The 20080-nt window shown below is 38.1% G+C and overlaps 1 protein-coding gene across 1 annotated transcript; it reads left to right on the plus strand.

Annotated features, from left to right (window-relative positions):
- Nucleotides 1-184: 184 nt before the first annotated feature.
- On the plus strand, nt 185-16967 carry LOC114908895 (gastric triacylglycerol lipase). The gene is made up of 10 exons (XM_029245629.1): nt 185-241; nt 3434-3542; nt 3751-3868; nt 4404-4602; nt 5701-5810; nt 9957-10093; nt 11883-12029; nt 13017-13088; nt 13498-13569; nt 16597-16967. Exons 2-10 carry the CDS (start codon nt 3441-3443, stop codon nt 16831-16833), a joined length of 1194 nt encoding a protein of 397 aa, XP_029101462.1. The 5' UTR covers nt 185-241; nt 3434-3440; the 3' UTR covers nt 16834-16967.
- Nucleotides 16968-20080: the final 3113 nt, after the last annotated feature.

Genomic DNA, 20080 nt, shown 5'->3' on the forward strand with positions numbered 1-20080 from the left:
AATCTCTAAGGACATATTGGAACCATATCCTCTTGTGAATTTACTGCTTATGCAATATTTGACTTGCCATTTGGCAAATATGAGAGTTCACTGGAAATGCAGTGACTTCACATTTTTAGGAAAGGTCACCCAAAACACACACATGTACGCCTATATATATATGGGTATTTAGTGAGAGAGAGAAGGAAGAAGAGAATTAAGTTTTTCATTTACCTTCAAGAAAGCATTCAGTGTGGTGACAGTGAGTATGACTCTCTGGTGTTATAAAGTTGACTTAATATACTTCAAAATTAATATATTGATATGTTTTGTGAACTTTATTTCTACCTTAGGTAAAATATAATTTTCCATTGAATTTTTTAACCTTGATTATATGTATATAAAATTTTTTTTCTAGGAAGTTTCTTCTCTCTTTTTCTCCTTTGGTGACTGATTTCAGGACATTTGAAAAAAAGAAAGAACAAGCAATGCTCTGAATGTATAACAGGAACAGGCTGTATTACCAACGGGCTCTACCTCCTCACTATGCAGTTTCTAACTTGAAATCAAACCTGACTGTTTCTCAAACCAATATGGGTAGAATGGTACTCTATTCACGATCTCTATGGGAAGTGGCAAGGAGTTTGAAAACATATTCAGTACTTATTAACTATTCAGTATTTATTAACAATGTATGTGGGGTATTTTGGAAAAATTCATTTATTTTAGTAATTCAAATAACATTCAAGGAATGTTTATGGTGTTTATAGTTATGAAAAAAAGCCAGTTTGGCAGACTTGGCCAGATTAGGTCCCTCACAGTCACCAATCCTAGTATCTTATATAAATATCACTCTCCTTCACTCTCCCCCTCTCACGCCTACCTCTTACCTTCCTTCCTGCCTTCTCTCCTAGTCTTCCTCTACCGTCAAAACCTGAGAGCTTTGAATTGAGCTTTTTACAACCTTGGTCAAAACAACATACACAAATTTGTTTCTTAGGGAACAAATAATCCTAATAAGCCTGCTGAGGTTCATATAGTGAATGAGAAACAATTTTTATTTTAATTTTTGATAAAAGATAACGGGCCATAGGCGGCTCTTAGGAATAGTGGGGTAAGTCAATTTAAATTTAATTTTAGCTGTTAGTTAGAAAGTAGGAGGCTAACAAAGAGACTTATTAGGTTTCAGGAGTACTACTAATAGTATAATTAATTTTCATTCATTGAGCAGCAAATGTTTATGGAGCCAAGGACTGAGCAGGGTGCTGTATAGCTGCCTTGGTACCTAGTCATCCTTCTGTTTGACTATATCTAAAGCTTCAGTTTATCTATGGGGTTTTAAGAGCAAGCACATAGGTCCTGAGTAGACCTGAAGTAGAAGGGAATGAGAAATGCATGGACAGTACAGGTAAGAGAGCAAGTATAAAGAGTTGGTACTGCTGAACTATCACTAACTACATTGTAAGTCTCTTGAAGGCAGAGAACATGCCATTCCTTCATGTATCCCTCAGGCTAACCATTTCCTTGTCGAATAAACATGTCAAGTTTAGAACAGAAGACTGCAGCTGTGGAAACTACAGCCACATTTGGATATGATGGCTTCAAATAGAGGGTAGGGGAAAATAAAAGTCTGAAACTTTGAAAACATTACAAGGTTGCAAATGGAATACAGTGGAGCATTTCCAAGGTCAGGGTGGGAGCAGGATTATGCTAGTGCAGGCATCCCTTAGGAAAAGTATCCATTAGGGAGAGGGGAAAAGTTGATGGAGATCTTTGCAGTAGGAATTGAGAGGAATCAGGACACCTACAAGTTCAAAACAGAGCAATGGTCACTGATTAAGTAGTATGCATCATGTGTAGTATAGCGAGTGAACAAGAGTTATTTATTAGGTCATCTCTGAATCCAGGTACTTTAAGGCAATAATATAAAAATTTCTCTGTATTGTCATCATCTGAGTAACATTTAGTCTGCCATTCTGTGGGAATTAAAGGAAGTTCTTACATAAAAAACAGACAGACTTCCCTGTTTTATTCACAGTTTCAAAAAAGACGATCATTCCAGGTATTAATTTTCTCTCCCTTTTCTGACAGATGGTGTATCAGTTTCCTAGGACTGCCAGAACAAAGTACCACAACTGGGTGGCTTAAAATAACAGAAAATTATTGTCTTACATTTGGGGAGTCTATAAATCTAAAATCAAGGTGTCTGAAGGGCCATGTTCCCTCCGGAACATGTGGAGGAATCCTTCATTGCTGCTTCCTGGTTTCCGGCGGTTGTCCAGCAGGCTCTTTTGCCCCTTGGCTCGCAGCTGAATAGCTTCAATCTCTGCCTTTATTGTCACACGGTATTCTCTCAGTGTGTCTCTGTCTTCACATGGCTATCTTCTTAAAAGGAGACCACTCATATTGGATTAAGTGTTCACCCTACTCTTGTATTTCCTCATCTTAACTTAAATTATGTCTTTAATAACCCTATTTCTAAATGCAGTGACATTCGGAGGTATTGAGCTGAGGACCTGAACATATCTATTTTTCGGGTTGTCAGGGGGAAACCAACTCAAACCAAAACAGATGGTAAATGGTAGCTCTGACATCAAGGCTACAAGGGTAGGCTGATAAATAAAAGGTCCTTTGGGAAAATAGAATCGTGTACAAAGCTGAATAAATTAGCAGAATAGCAGAAGTATTATAAAAACCTACTAATTGACAAAGTGATGAGAAACAAGGAGAACAATAGGACAAATAAGGTAATAAATGGAAAATCTATGAAGCAAATAGCAAGGCAGCTCAATATCATGACTTTATGTTATATTGTAACATTTACTACATGCAAATTTTTTTATTCTCCTGTCAATTTGTTTAGATTATTATTAAAGTGAAGGTACAACATTTTGAAACTCAGAGATTTTGCAGACACTCATGACTAAGGCTAGAAACCTGGTTTGAGAAATGGGTTGGAAGGACAGACAATCCTGGGGAGGTGAGCAGACAGGACTACACTGCTGAGTCCATTATGATGGGGCACAATGTGGGGCTGGACTCCTGCCCTCCACCCGCCCCATGCCCCAGCTCCCCAGCCCGCTCCCTGTGACAGGCAGGCCTGAGAGTGTCCTTCCTGTGGTTTTGATCACATGGGAATCCACAGGTTCCAGACAGAAATCAAAGTCCTTCCTTGATGAGGGATCCTGGACTGGACATGCCCTTTTCTGGGCTTTGGTCTTCATCTGAGCACATGATGCACTCCACTGCAGGATTCTTTACACATCTGTCTCTCCCCTCACGATGTGGTGAGTTCTCTGAAGACAAGACCCTGTTAGATCTCATATACCAAGCACTGGATCCTCGGACCCAGGTTCTCCTGCCATCTGCCAACCTTGATCCCTCTGCGGCGAGTCTTTGTTCTCAGGCTCTCCTTAAACACAAACATCATGCAATAACTTTTTTCCTCTAATAGGTTGAAAATGTGGTGGCTACTTGTAACAATGTGTTTCATCCACATGTCTGGAAATTCATTTTGTTTCCTTGGAAAAAAAGCGATGAACCCTGAAGCCAATATGAATATTGTAAGTTATTCATATCACTAATATTTAAAAAACACTTCCAAAGATATTGATACTATTGCTCTCATTAATCCTTCATGATTTATTATAAAGTCTGAAAGATTTCTTTACAAAGTAGATGTTACCCCAACCAATAAGAAATTCTATTTTAAAAATCCAAAGTGGCCAAGTATACTCATGAAGTTAAATGTTTTGTCTTTTCTGCATTCAGAGTCAGATGATTTCCTACTGGGGTTACCGAAGTGAAATGCACAAAGTTATAACTGTGGATGGTTACATCCTTCAGCTCTATCGGATTCCTCATGGGAAGAATGATGCTAATCATTTGGGTAGGATTGGTGTGAGGGAAAAAAAATGAGTGTCTCAAATCCTGAATCAAATACATTCCAGTCAAAAATATTCTAATCATAAAACACTAGATTAAGTTACTCAAAAAAAACCTGAACCACCTTGGTCTCTGAGATTAAGCTGAGGGTCTGAGTGATACCAGATTTACATTGGTTTCTCTGATGTGAAGCGCACTGGCCCATGATTTTAGCTTGTCGTGCTGGGTGGAAACTCAGAGCCCCTGAATAGAAGACCCACTTAATTAACATAATGCTGAATTTCCTTAGAATATAATTTTTTCAATAGGTTTTTGAGGTTTAATTGGCATACAATCAACTACACATATTTAAAGTGTACAATTTGACATGTTTTTTCATCTGAGAAACTGTCACCACAATTAAGATAACGTATTCAGAAATATTCACCTCACCAAGCAAACGTTTTTAATTCTATTCATATAAAAGCCTGTTTCTATCTTCATGTTTATCTGAGAATAAGGAGTGAGCTTATAAAGATTTTAACAATTATCTTCTTTAGGTCAGAGACCTGTTGTGCTTCTGCAGCATGGTTTCCTAGCATCGGCCACAAACTGGATTTCCAACCTACCCAACAACAGCCTGGGCTTCCTCCTGGCGGATGCTGGATATGATGTGTGGCTGGGAAACAGCAGAGGAAATACCTGGGCCAGGACAAATTTATACTATTCACCAGACTCAGCTGAATTCTGGGCTTTCAGGTAAAGAAAAGGAACGATTGAAAATAAATATTGAGTTAAAAAGCATGGGTATTCACTGCTTCCAGCCTAGCCTCATTTTAACAAATTACACTCCAAATAGGAGGAGAAGGATGTCATCTTCATTCTAATACATTTTTGGATTCTTCCTTACACCTCATTCCAAGGGTAGCCTTTCCTCCAAACTGTCTGTGATCCCAGTAACCATTGTTACGGGATTCCCTAAATATGCTTTTCCACAAGGAATGAGCGAAATGACTGAAGCAAGGAAATTTGCTGCCCCCAGCAGATTCTGAAGGAACATCCACAAGGATTACTAGAAGGTTAAACCCAGTTGGGGTTCATGAACAGCACCCGTCATCATCAGTATTCAAGTGGGGGTGGGGAAGACAATGAAATTCTGACACCATGGGGAGATTATCAAAGATTTCCTCTCACTGGCCCTCTTGTGCCTTATTCCTAGAAATTACTAATGGAAGTGGAGAAGAGAATTTGCCTGATGACGATGAGGTGCAAAGGTGCTCTTAGAAGTTCCAGGAAGTGAAAGAAGCTCGTGTGTCCCGAGTGTAGCGAGGAAGAGGGCGAGTGAGAGGAGAGGAGACTAGAGATGCTGACAAGGGCCAAATCAGGCCAGGCTGCATAGGTCTTGGTTAAGGCCTTGGAGCTCATTCTAAGTGTAATGAGAAGCTCCTGGAAAGTTTTCAAAAGGGGAGTGGCATAGTCTGTTCTCGTTTTCAAAGGGTTTTTCTGGCTGATTTTTCTGTTCATATTACATGGCAGTGGAACACAACATACAAATGATTATTAAATCTGACATTCAGGTTCAAGGGTAGAAGTATTCCCCAGCTACAGCTACTATTGTGTTTGGATTAAATTGTAGCTGTGCTTCAGAAATGATGTGCTGTGCTTCAGAAATGATGTCAGCTGTTTATGAGAAGCCACCCCAAAAAGCCCCTGACACTCACTAACAGTCTATAAGCAACAATGCTTAGAGAATCTAGTTTTCTATTTTTCAAAGGAAACCTTACCTTAAATAGGTTGACTTATAGAAAGTAGAGCAAGGAAATGTATTCATTTTTATTTTGTCTTTTTTTCTTGCAGCTTTGATGAAATGGCTAAATATGACCTTCTATCCACAATCAACTTCATTTTAAGTAAAACTGGACAGGAGAAGCTACACTATGTTGGCCATTCCCAGGGTACCACCATTGGTAGGTAACAGCAGTTAGCAGGTAGTTTAGTTCATATAGACCCCTTTCCAGTGGTTATGCAGACATGCTGGTCATCATGCTAATTGCTTTCCATTCATTATATAATGTCTACAGCAACCCAATGATGTAAGACCATTATTATTCCTACTGTATATATAGTGAAACTAAAGAGCAGGTAAATAAATAGTTCGTGTAAGGTAACACAGTTATTACAAATAGGGTAGCTCAGATACCAGGTCAGGAAATCTGATGCCCAAGCCAATGCTCTGAAACTTTGTACCACACAGGCTCTGGTCTCAGTTTATTCCATTCATTCAACCATATTTATGGGGCACCTATAATGTATCCTAAGAATACAGCAAAAATTAAATAGTTTAAAATCTCTGTCTTCCTACTACTTATACTCTAGCAGGAGAAGGTAGAGAAAATAATAAAAATTAAAAAGTAAAATACGTACTATGCTAGATAATGATAATACTATGAAAAGAAAAATAAATCAGGGGGTCAGATTAGGGAGCATCAGAGGGGTACACAGCAATTTTATACCAGGAACACCACCAAGTACTTTCTAAGTAAACGTGAAGGAAGTCAGTGAGCCAAGCTCATACCTGGAAGACTGATATTCCAGGAGGAGGGAACAGATAGCACAAAAGATCTGACACTACAGCACATGCAGCACATTCAAGGAACAGCAATGGGGCTGTTCATTGTGTGGATGAATCAGATTGAGAGAGACAAAGATGAGTTGGGTGGGAGTGGCGAGGAGGGTCGACTATTCAGGGCTTTTGAGGCTGTTGTAGGGATTTTTGCTTTCTCTCTGAGTGAAAAGGAAACCATAGAAAAGTTTGAGTAGAGGAGTTACATGATCTGACTTGTTAGCAGGATCCTTCCGGTTGTTGAAGGAAAACAGGGCTGGAGCAGAGAAAGCAGTCACTGAACTCTTCCTGTAACCCAGGGGAGAGATGATAGTGACCCAGAAGAGGGGGTGGTAAAGATACCTGGTTAGGTTCTAGACGTATTTTCTACATATATATAGAGGGGTGGGTGGGGGGGACCAGCAGAATTTGCTTATGTAATGGATATGGAGTGTAAGAGAAAGAGGAGTCATGGATGACACCACGATTTATGGCCAGAGCACTGGGATGATGGAGATGCCATTAGCGAAGACGAGGGAGACAGTAAGAACAGCTGAGGTGGTGGGGAGAGCAGGGGCTCAGTTCTGGACCCAAGTGTTAGGTGCTATTGGAGATCCAAGTGGAACGTCAAGCAGTCAACTGTAGATACAAATCTGGAGTTTAGGAGGGAAGATTGGGCTGAAATACAAAATGTGAATCATCAGTACATGAGACAGAATGCAATAAGCAAAGAATTGAGCTCAGACAGAAAAGAGGAGGGGTCCAAGCCCTAAGGCCTGGGCCACAATTGATTTGGAAGATGAGGACGAATCAAGTGAATAAACTGGAAAATAATGGTGACTGTGGTGTAAGGGAAGCCAGGAATGTCTAGTGTTCTGGAAGGCAAGTAGAGAAAGTATTATTAGGAAAATACTGCAGTCAACTGTGGAAGAGGCTTTGATCAATCGTGTGAAATGAAGTCTGAGAACTGACCCTTGGTTCTGGCAACCTAGAAGCTATAAGGGAACCTTTCTAACAGCAACTTTGGTGGAATGGTTGGGACAAAAGCATAATCAAGGAAATTTAAGAGACCATGAGAGAAACTGTAAAGGGAAGAGAAAGGATGAAAGCAGAAGGGGGAATAGGAGATTATATGGGAGAAATAATGGTGTATTTTTTATGTTGATCCTCACTGTCAGCCAGTGACATTACTTCCTACTACAATTCTAAACAATCCCAATGTCCATATATGGGCATATTCAGGAGAGTGGATGAAATGCTTGGTAGAAGCCTGTGGAAGTTCTCTTCCCACTGCTTGTTCATCCTAAAGCATGGATCCCACTGGTAGAATTTTAGACAGAAAAAAGGGTCAGTGAGGAAGAGCTTCCCAATGTTTCTGTCATTGTGTAATATGTTATGGGCCCAAGGAGATGAGGATTTGTGCTATTTTTTTTTTTTTTAATAAAAGCACTTTTAGAGGAAAGGGCAAAAAAGCAGGACTAGGCAGAGGGAGAAGTTGGGCAGTGATGCAGTCCCCAAAAGTCCTCAGCCAGCTCTGTATGACATGGCTCTTCAGAGTCTTCATCAGTGGAACTAGCTGGCTGGTCCTTTACCCATTTGTTGACCAGTCATTCAATGCAGGATGACCCAGGAAGGGACCTTGGGTTCTCCTGAGCAAATGCAAAATCAAAAGTCTCCCTGCAGCTTCAGCTGAATAAATGCCTTGGACTCGAAGAGAAATCGGGGCAATGAAGAACAGCAACAAAACACATGGTTAACCATGGATTCAAATTCTTTGTTAAAAAGTGAGAAATGTTCTAGATTCCTAAAATTTACTCCTTTAGTTTCCAAAACTATCCAAAATTTAACCCTTTTGGATGGAAATCTACCTCAACTTATGACCGATGTCCATGCTTTTTTAAATAGAACATGTTGAACATAGCTTAACTTTTTTCAATGATATAGGGCTATAAAATGATTGCATTTAGCTGAAATGCAACAATTTCCTTAGGAGTTATTGATATCAATAGAACTGCTTGTCCTGACACAAAATAACTCCAACCTACCAGTCTCTTGAGTATTTAAATTTTGCCTTTCTTTCATTTGAACTTCTTTTCATTCTTCTTTTTCACCATTGGATAGCTTGTCATTATGTCACCATACTCATAAATTTTGGGAAATTTTTTTCTGCCTTCTAATTTACATCTTCCAATCAATCTGCTGTGTACTTGAAAGTTAGATAAGTATCCTTGATAGAATTGTGTCTAAATGGGATTAAGTTTATTCTGAGAAGTCACCTGTCCTGACCCTATATGGACCCATGGACACCCACTCAGGCTCCTTGCGTGTGATTCTTGCTTACTCTGGATGATCTGTTGGCTGATATCTGCAGAGTTAGGCAACCAGATAAAGAATCCCTTAATAAACAGAGTGCTCTTGGAAAGACCATTCTTCCTCCATTGGGATCAGGCTGGATATTATGTAACTGAGGCCGTTGTATAAGTCGGAAAAATTTTGTTTCAGGGCATTATTGAGTCTCGTCAATATGTCATTATTAACAGTAGGGAGAGATTGTCCTATGTAATTCAACTGTGAAGAATTTAAGTTGAGGGCTTCCCTGGTGGCGCAGTGGTTGGGAGTCCGCCTGCCGATGCAGGGGACACGGGTTCGTGCCCCGGTCCGGGAAGATCCCACATGCCGCGGAGCGTGAGCCATGGGCCCGTGAGCCATGGCCGCTGAGACTGCGCGTCCAGAGCCTGTGCTCCGCAACCGGAGAGGCCACAACAGTGAGAGGCCCACATACCGCAGAAAAAAAAAAAAAAAAGAATTTAAGTTGATAATTCTTTGATTAGAACCCAGTCTATTTATATGCTACTGTTCATGAAAACAATTAAAAGCAGACGGGCTGAGAATGTTTATTGTATATAGATGCTGGAATTATCTCGGCTTCTCACTTGTCAAGCATTTACCATGTGACTAGTTCCTGGTAAATACTTTACATGATTCACCTCAAGTATTTCCTAAACAACCCAAGGAAGCATTCATTATTACATGCATTTTTAGATGAGGAAACAAAGGCTGTTAGAGTTTAGGTGACTTTTCCAATGTCACAAAGCTAATAAATCACAGAACCAGGTTTCAAACTCTGTTTGGACACATTTCAAATTTGTGCTTTAACCTTTCCACTTATATACCCTACTCATATTAAATGTTAATTATCTCATTGTTATGAGATTAGATAATTTTAAACTGAACCAAACCTGTTGTAATAGAACGTTTTTGTTACCACATGATTATTCTAAAGTTGGCCTATTTTCTAAAATCAGATAAAACAGTTTATTATAACTTTCAAAAAGTTCTACCCTCATGTTCCCAGAGAGAATCTATGAAAATAAAACAAATATACTAAAATCTGATCATTCTGTCGATTTCAGATTGTCCCAGATGGCACCCTTAGTAAATCCAAAGTAATGTCACATTGTAAAGCATACACGCACACACACACCTTTCACCTTTTGTTGTTCTTTTTCAGGTTTTATCGCCTTTTCTACAAATCCCACGCTGGCTCAAAAAATCAAAGCCTTCTATGCATTAGCCCCAGTTGCCACAGTGAAGTATACCAAAAGCCTGTTGAACAAACTTTCACTCATTCCTCCCTTCCTCTTCAAGGTATGTGATTCCCTTTAACTGGGTCTAAGATATTAAATTGTTTGTGTATTTCAAAGTGATGGAAAGAGAACAAACACCTGGTGGACAATCATGTTTATATTCAAGGATGGAAATTAACATGTTTATATTATTTCTTGAATAGCACTGACCATGGTTTAATCCCCATTATAGTTTATGAGATCCCCACCGATTTCTTTATTCTCGATTACTTTGTGTGGATTAGCAATGCCTGGGAGAGTTTTTGCTCCTTCCATGGATGTTTCTTTACCAAGCACCCACACAGGTCTTCAAGGCTGTGATTTCCCCCCCAAGACCAGGGAAAGGGAAATAAAAGCAAAAGAGTCAAATGAGAAGCCTAAACCACCTGGTCCAAGAAAAGTGGGAAGAAGAAGGATAGGAAAGAAAAGGAAGGAAAGGGAAAAGGAGAGAGGGGGGGAAGATAGAAATGGTGAAGTGAGGCAAGGACTCGGAGACCACTTATCATAATATCCTTGGCTTTCCAAGCCTTTTCCTAAGAGTTCCTTCCTCTTTAAATGGGGATTTCATAGGGCAGTAGCATAGATTTCAATAAACTGTAAATATTATGGAGGCATACATGGTAGGGAATTAATAATCTTTCCTTTTTCCAGTGTTTAATCACTGACTTCTCCCACCCACCGAAACTAACACATACACACACATACACAGGCTCCTTTAGGAGAACAGTTTACCTCAGGCTACAAAATTTAATGGTGTCATTTTCTTCTGTGGTTGAGTGCTATTCTTTTTTTTTTTTTCACTCAGTTAACACGCATGCCTAAAATCTAAGAGATTTTACCGACAGACCAACTACATTTGTAAAGCTTTTACTCAAAATGTAAAATTGTGTGATGACCCTGAGTATGTTTACAGGTTGCATTGATTCAGAAATTGTTTGTTTCTTACTCATATTCAGATTTTCTGACAGGCAATGTAGAGAGAGGTTTTTAAAAAAGCATTAGACCTTAGGTCAGAGGCTTGAGGCTCAGATCAAGATTCTAGCTGTAATCCAGTTCTCGCTAGACCAAGATCCTGACTCTTCATTAGCCTTATGTTCTCACGTATAAAATGGGGATAACAGGGTACAAACTACCAGTTAAAAAATAAGTAAGTCACATGGATATAATGTATAGCACAAGGAATAGAGTTAATACTTTATAATAACTTTGTATGGGGTATAATTTTGAAAATATGGAGTCTCTCTGTTGTACACCTGAAACTAACATAATATTGTAAGTCAACTATACTTCAATAAATTAAATAAAATGGGGATAACAAAGTGTCTACTTATTTTAAGAACAATTAGGGTGTGTCCTTTCAATTTTTAAACTACCAAGCCTCTTTGTCTTCTTAAAGGTTTTGCTGAAAATATGGCTTAGAAGTCACCATTTCCCCTCCTGATTTTTTTTTATTATTTATTGCCGAAATCACACATCTTGGCACTTAATTATGATATTCTGCCATGTTGTTTTATGAGTTTATTCCCTAACTCCTATGGCCCCAACTAGACTGTAACTCTGTGTCTTATACTTCTCAGCACCCAGTGCAGTTCTCAATGCAGCAATTAATACTCAATACTCATACCTGCACTGTCCATTCCATATCTTTATTGTGGGGATTCAATGAGAGAGAGTATTTAAACCTCTTAAGACAACATATAGAAGTATGAAAATATAATGTCTATTCCCATTTGTACCAGTGAACAAGACAAATTAATGTCTTTTCTGCAGCTTGTTATTTGCAAATCTTTAATGATGCTTTTATTTTTCAGATTCTATTTGGTAACAAAATGTTCTACCCACACAATTTTTTGGAAAAATTTCTTGGTGCTGAAGTGTGCGCCCGTGAGATGCTGAATGTCCTTTGTAGGAATGCCTTGTTTGCCATGACTGGATTTGATAATAAAAACTTGAACATGGTTTGTATGCATTGAAATTTCTATTCTGAATATTTTGAGCAACCCTCAGGATTACTTGTCTCATCATCACTTAGGAATGGTACTTTATTAGAACCAGGAGTCACTTCAGAATTCTGTCCATGATATGCAGATAAGCCCACGAGAAATCACAAGTCATTGCTCGCAGTTTTGTTGCCTCCACATTTCTTCCATCACCTCACTGTGCCCTGAAGTAAACAGCTTGTAGGAAAAACAAAACAAAACAAAAAGCTCCCTACTCACTTCTGATCACCTGAATAATTGGTGTGACATTTAAATTCTGTGAGCGGAGGCATTGAACCAAGTTGTCAGGTTCCTCTGTAGGAAAAATATGTCTAGATATTGAATATTACTTTAAATATTTTTAATGCTGATAGTCATCTCCATACACTTTCTAAAACTTGTTTCAGAGCATTTATGTAAGATCTTGTCCACACTCTACCTTCTATTTCATTTGCTTTGCACCAAGTGGATGTTTAAAAGCACATGTGACAAAACGCAGTATCAGAAAGTAGTTAAGAATATGGATTCAGGGTAAAAGCCTAAATTCAAATCCTATCTTTGCAGTGCACTTGAACTCCTCCATCTTGATTTCCTTATCCATGAAATGAGTTGTTGTGAAGATTAAATGAGCTAACATACGTAAAGTATATAGAACATAGTACAAAACAATGCTCATAGTATATCATGTTTTGCTCATAGTATATCATGTTTTGCTACTAATAGTATGATACACTGACACCTATTCTCCCTCAAAATTGTTTAGTTTAGTTATATACCCTCGAAATTAGCCCATATAATCACAGTTTGCAAGCCATAAAGTGATGTACAACTTTTTTGCTCGTATCCTGCCAGTAATGCTGCCTATAAAACTTGATCTAGATCAGAAAAAGTTAAGTCTTAGATGTTTGTGAGAAACTGAACGTACATCTAAGTGCGCATGTGCATGCTTGTGTGTTTGCTTTCTAGAGTCGCTTAGATGTGTATCTAGCACATAATCCAGCAGGAACTTCAGTTCAAAACGCCCTCCACTGGAGTCAGGTATCACTTCAAGCTGCTAAAACTTTTTTTGTGGGCCTAAACCATTAACAATTTACCTAAAGCACAGTCTTAAACTATTCTGTCAAATGCTTCTAAAAGGGAATTTTTCTGGCACGTGACTACCAGATGAAAATATCTGTCAATCCGTGTGAATGAAAATCCTACAAAAAACAGCTGCTTTGGGTAACAAGAAATAAATGATGATTATGACTTGAAATTATTTCAAGCAAAGCTGCATTTAAACTTGAATAAATTGTTGAGGAGGATTAATAGTCTATTTTTGGAATGAGAAAAAAATTTTAAATAATATTTAAATTAAAAGTAGACTCCTTGGAAAAGTTGGCATTTTATTATTTACATAGCCAAGTGACTTTTTAATTTCCTTGTGTCTTTAATTTCTCTACATTAGGCTGTTAAGTCTGGGAAGTTCCAAGGTTTTGACTGGGGAACCCCAACTCAGAACCTACTGCATTATAACCAGGTAAGCATCTTAAGTTGAGGTTATTTGCATTTTGAAAGACAAAGATATAAAAAGTTAAAGATGAAATTACGATAACTTTGCAGGTATTTTCCAAAGGAATGTTGTTGCCTAGACCTAGCCTTAAGGAAATTATAAACTAGATGACTCTATCCTTTGAGTCTTTTTGTCATGTGGAACATCACACTGGTCTCTAATTCCTCCACTGAGCCTTCACGCTCCAGTGTCTGTGCTCATTCAAGCTGCCCTCAAAGTACCACACCACTGCAGTGAGAACCTTCTAGATCTTATCACCCCTCGCTGCATTAGACAGATCTGCCCTGTATCCCAGACCCCCGGCATGCTGTCTTCTCCTTTCCAAAGTGCAACTAACTGTTATAATAAACCAAAATAAACCAATAACTCCTTTTTTTTTTGGCCGCTCTGCGAGGCTTACCAGATCTTAGTTCCCCGACCAGGGATCAAACCCAGGCTCCTGGCAGTGACAGTGCAGAGTCTTAACCACAGGACCGCCAGGGAATTCCCTAAACCAATAACTCTAACTGTTCATGGGATAGAGCTGTAATCTCTGGTCTTCTTAAACAATTTCCTATCCTTTGTTGATGGGCAGAGAAGTTTTCTCACCATATTCCCAGACATAAAAGAAGGATGGTATGCTTGCAGTTCAAGGCTGGAAATATTTTTCAGCAGACAAGAGCCTTGCATGCAGGTAGATATACTGAGCATTCCTCCCACTTGTAGTACAAAGAAGCCAGGCTTTGGAGTCCATCGTACCTGAAGTTAATATAAGTTGAGACAATAACTTTTCATCTCTCCACCCAGACTCAGGGAGTTATTGACAGTAATTAATGGGTAATGTCAGCTCAGGATAAACTCTCAGATTGTCACAGGCTAATTTTGAATGAGAGAATTGCTCTGTGTTTTTTTTGGTAATTCTTTCCCCTTCTACTTCACCCCACATCCAATTTTCCAACCAAGTAACAACCCTATTAATTTTCGTCTGCTTCAATGACTCAATATCTACAAGGGATTTATATCTTTTCACCATAATGTCTTTTGTGTGAAAAAGATGGCCCAGTCTCCTTGTTTTTACATCTCTGATGTCTTTAAAGAGGTTTTCTGAACACAATCAGATCAAACATTTGTTGTAAAGACTTTTCCCCCCAACCATCACAACCTCAAACCCCCCAGACACAGACTCTATCTTTATACTGGGCTCTAATAACTAATCAGAGACTCCGTCTTGAAGGGCTAAGTGGGGCATGAAACACCCACCCCCAATTCCATTCTCCCTTCAACCAAGCCAAACTCAGGATGGTTTCAACTGACTGAGGGAGTGACACTAATTTAAGAGCCAGAAGCTAGGTTCTGGAAAACACTTTGAATAGTGGAATATGAGTAAAGAAAAGTAGGTTTATTCTTATAGATATTCTCCACAATTTTCCCTTTTCTTCAACATATAAAGGAATATAGTAAAGTATTAAAATACTATGAAAAAATTGCATATAATAAAATATTTTTCTTTGGTGAATTGGCTATTACATAAGGATAAAGAAAATATTCGTAATAGAATTCTTGAGAATATTGTCTTTAAAAACTAACAAAATTCTCTGTGAACTGTGGGAAAGTTAGTGGTGATTCTCTTGTCCCCTTGGCCTGCTTTATGAATCTCTAAAATCTTTGTGTGAATGGAGATTTTGTAGAAATAGGAAATGGGGCTACTGATAGATTTTCTCAGAATTTGAACGTATATTTAGTAAAATCAGGCAAGTATTTAACAAATACAGCTCCTTAAATGAAATGATCACCTATGGAATGACTATACTGGGAGGCCATACAAAGCCAAAATAAATGACTCAGGACATTTTGAGTAACTATTTGTGTAGAAACTATCTATCACAGTTAAATTCAGTCACATTCACTTCCTTCAGCTTGAGTTGAAATCTAAGTTTTTACTTTGTAAGAATTATTATCTAAAGCCCACCTATTCAAAGCATGGTCCAGGACCAGCAGCCTCAGCATCGTCTGGGAATGTAGAATCTAGGCTCTTCCTCCAGATATACTGGATCAGAGTCTTCATTTTATTAAGATCCCCTAGTGATTCACAGGGCCTTTAGAATTTGAGAAGCACTGATTTAAAACATTGCATCCATGTTCCTCTGTGGATAAAGGTAACTCTGAGCAATAATTGTTAAGATTTACTTATGAAACTGGGTCATGCCACTTGTGACAACATGGATGGACCTTGAGGATATTATGCTACATGAAATAAGTTAGACACAGACAGATAAATATTGTATGATCTCACTTACATGTGGAATCTAAAAAAAAAAAAAAATTTAAAAACTTCATAGGTACGGAAAACAGATTGGTGGTTGCCAGAGGCGTGGGCAAAATGGGTAAAGGTGGTCAAAAAGTATGAACTTCCAGTTATAAAATAAGTACGACCTGGAGATGTAATGTACAGCGTGGTGACTATAGATAAAAATACCGTACTGTATATTTGAAAGTTGCCAAGAGAGTATATCTTAAAAGCTCTCATTGGGCTTCCCTGGTGGCGCAGTGGTTGAGAGTCCACCTGCCGATGCAGGGGACACGGGTTCGTGCCCCGTTCCGGATAGATCCCACATGTCGTGGAGCGGCTGGGCCCGTGAGCCATGGCCGCTGAGCCTGCGGGTCCAGAGCCTGTGCTCCGCAACAGGAGAGGCCACAACAGTGAGAGGCCCGCATACGGCAAAAAAAAAAAAAAAAAAAAAGCTCTCATTATAAATATATATATAAAAAAACTACATGTGCTGGTAGATGTTAACTAGATTTATTGTGGTCATCATTTCACAATGTATACATGTATGGAATCATTGTAGTGCACCTGCAACTAGTATAATGCTATATATCAATTATATCTCAATTTTTAAAAAACTAGGTTAATGATATCTAATCTACCCACTGAGTAAGTATTGAGTTTCAAGTGCAGTTACTTATAAAAACTCTGATTCTTAAAACTCTGATTCTCTTCCTCTGGTGTTTTAGGCCACACCTCCCAACTACAATTTGACAGCCATGGATGTACCAATTGCAGTATGGAGTGGTGACAATGACCTGTTGGCTGACCCTCAGGATGTTGGTCTTTTGCTTCCAAAACTGTCTAATCTCATTTACCACAAGGAAATTCCTACTTACAATCACTTGGACTTTATCTGGGCAATGGATGCACCTCGAGAAGTTTACAATGAAATCATTTCTATGATGGCAGAAGATAAAAAGTAGTGCTGGATTTAAAGAATTATTCATTTACTTTTCCCAAAACGATTTCTTCTCTTCCACATAGTTTTCTGTACTGTTTTAAATGCAATGTTTCTTTCTGTAATTCTGACTTTCAAAATATATTAGCATCCACAAACTTTTCACTGGTCATTTTTAATTGAAAAGAATTTTTTTAAATTAGATTTTTTTCACTTGAAAATTTATCTAGAAACTCTTGAGTGAACACAGTCTTGGGGAGGTGAAACTTCCTTTCCAATCCTCCCATTCAGTTTATCTTCTAAACTCCAGGTAGATAATGAGCCATGAATCATGGGTGTTGCCAAAAGACAGTCTTGGGGTTGAGTATTGATACCTCGTATGCACACTTGAGATTGAGTAAATTGTTTTCTTTCTATTGTCTATTGTTGCTAAAGCTCAGTCTCTCCATCTGTGCTATGGGGATATCACTTGCTCTTTTGCTTGTTAAACTCCATGAAAAGGCAAATTAGACTGTAAATTGAATTGAGGTCAGCTCACTTTCCCTTTCTAGGGAGAAAAGAACAAGGGTAGCTTAGGGAGCAACAGGCAACCCCCAGTTCAGGAAGGTGGGAGGTAAAGGATTTCTTAACCTCAACATTATTGACATTTTTGGACAGATAATTTTTTTATTGTCCTGGACATTGTAGGATATTTATCATCATCCCTGGCTTCTACTTACCAGATGCCTTAAGTACGCACACCCCCCAAGCTGTGCCTCATATATACCTCTTAACTTGCACCATCATACTGTTGCTCACATTCCCCTCCAAAATTCTTAATTTATTTTGGGTTTACAAGTATGTATCCATGCTCTGTGCATAACTCATAGGAAGACCAATATATCTGAACAGAGAACTGTGTTGTAATCTCAAGCCTACTAGATATAATACGATTCACATTTTTAAAAGTCAAGATATTCTAAAATTAAAAGATGCCTAAGCATTACCTAGTTTAACCCCATCATTTTCCAAGTGAGGATATTAAAGTCCATAAAGGTTGAGCACCTTAATAAAAGATGTACAACGGCATTGTTAAAATCCACACATTCTAGCCCAAGTACTCTTCTCTTTCTGCTGCACAAAGCTGATGTACATAGCTCTGTTGTACTTTCAAATTAAATATTTCTAGAGTTATCTGAAGGAGGCAATGGAGTGAGGTGGTGCTGAGGTTTTTCTAAAGCATTATTCGGAGTAATATTGGATATCTGAGTTCCTAGGCTCTACACAGACATCTAGTATGAGAAAAATGCCGGTTGAATGTGAGCTTTCTCTGCTAGTGTGAAAGAAAGCAGAAGTAGCTAGATAGATGTTAGAATGAGAAAGAAGGAATAGAGGAGAGAAGAAAAGTAAAGAGTGGAAAATATTAGAAGGTATTGACATATACACACTAATATGTATAAAATAGGTAACTAATAAGAACCTGCTGTAAAAAAATAAAATAAATAAAATAAAATTCAAAAAAGAAAAAAAGAAAAAAGGAAGGTATAGGAAGGGATTTGTGCTTTCAGATGCAAACCTCCTCCTCATCTGCTTTGTTATGTCTCAGTTGGTCATTGTTGTAGCCCTACTCAGAGATCAGATTGCAAAAGCCATATATAATCTTAGCCAAACACGGGAAAATGTTTAAGGCATACAAGGAGGATGCCACTGTAGAATTTCCTTTTGAAAATAGCACTTAGGAAAGCAAATTAAAATATAGATGAGATGAAATGTCTGCTTAAATAACCCCACCCTAAGTAGTTTTCAGATGGGTTGCTCATAATAGCAGTGAATCCAAAACCTCATCAAGGATATTAAATTATAGCTGAAATAAACTGTAAAACAAGTCAAAGCATCATAACAAGGAGATGTCATAGTAAGCTCTACAGTAAGTATGGATCTATGCTTCAACCTCAAAGGGTGGTTGTGAGGATTTCCATATTCATTTTGAACGACTATGTATTGAATGGCTACTCTGTGCCAGAGAGTTTAATATAATTAGTGTATGATTCATGATAGCACTCGACCAATATGACCCATTATTACTTTTATAGCTCCAAGGCACTATCTATTAAGTTAATTTTGTTGTTCTTACGTACCAGACAATCTTAGCTTCAAGCTGGACTAACCTACTAAGTGAGAAGTTCATAGAACAGTCAGTATTAAGTGTATGATCTACTGAACAGCAGGTAATTTCTCTGCACACATAAAGCATTGATATTCTGGTTCATTGAGCCCTTCTTGTGATTTTGGTTGGTATAAAGCAGTTCCTCAAACCCGACTATCTTTAAGTACTGAAGTCATATTAAAAAACACAGAAAGCCAAAGTTTACACATAATTATGGATCCAAGTTAGACCCAATCTGAGGGACCAGTTGGCTTCCATCTAAAGATTTTATCTTACTATACATTTTGGAGCTTAGTGAATCATATTTCTCTGAATGTTAACCCTCATCTAATTATTTCAAGGTTTATTTCTGAGACTGAAAAAGCATTTGAAAAATACTTTCTTCTTCTCATATTCGTGTGGTTTGCCTACTCATTCTTCCAAAGTTTTCATCTCATCTATCGTATCATCCAGTTGGCTCTCCAAACCAGGGCTGCTTAACTTGCCGTATCTGTGAGCTTGAGGTTTCAGTGAAACACTTATGCTTTTTTAAATGTCCTTAATTCAAGGTCTCTCTACAAGTCCCAACAATCTACTGCTCCTTACTTGAGAGAACACAATCCATGTATGTCAGCACACTCAGTAGCACCAGATTACTTAGCTTACTATTTTATTGTTCAACTTATGTCACTATAGCAAGGCCAGTACCTACTAGGTGGAGATTTATGATACAGGATTATTTACTGGGAGTCGGGTGACTCTGCTGGTGAATCCTTATGTCTTCATCATAAAGATGTTAGATTAGGTTATAGAACACTGAAGAATATATGTTCATTATGTACAGGTATACATACATATTTTTACAAATGCATATTATATATTTTATGTGTATAAATATATACATAATACATCATGTATAATATTATACATATGAAATTATGCACATATTTATGCACAAACATACATGATTTGCTGAGAATGTGAGTACACAGTCAGCCAGGTACACAGTCAGAACAAGAATTATTTTTCCTTGAATAAATATACTGCCAAACAATTTTAATCATTGAAGCATTAATATACCCTTTCTGAGAGCTTCAGATTTTTCATTTTAATGAGTTTAGGATTCTATGTTTCACACTTTTCACTT

The sequence above is a fragment of the Monodon monoceros genome, unplaced genomic scaffold (genome assembly GCF_005190385.1).
Source record: "Monodon monoceros isolate NGI ecotype Baffin Bay Population unplaced genomic scaffold, NGI_Narwhal_1 Super_Scaffold_4, whole genome shotgun sequence".
In the NCBI taxonomy this organism is placed as follows: Eukaryota; Metazoa; Chordata; class Mammalia; order Artiodactyla; family Monodontidae; genus Monodon; species Monodon monoceros.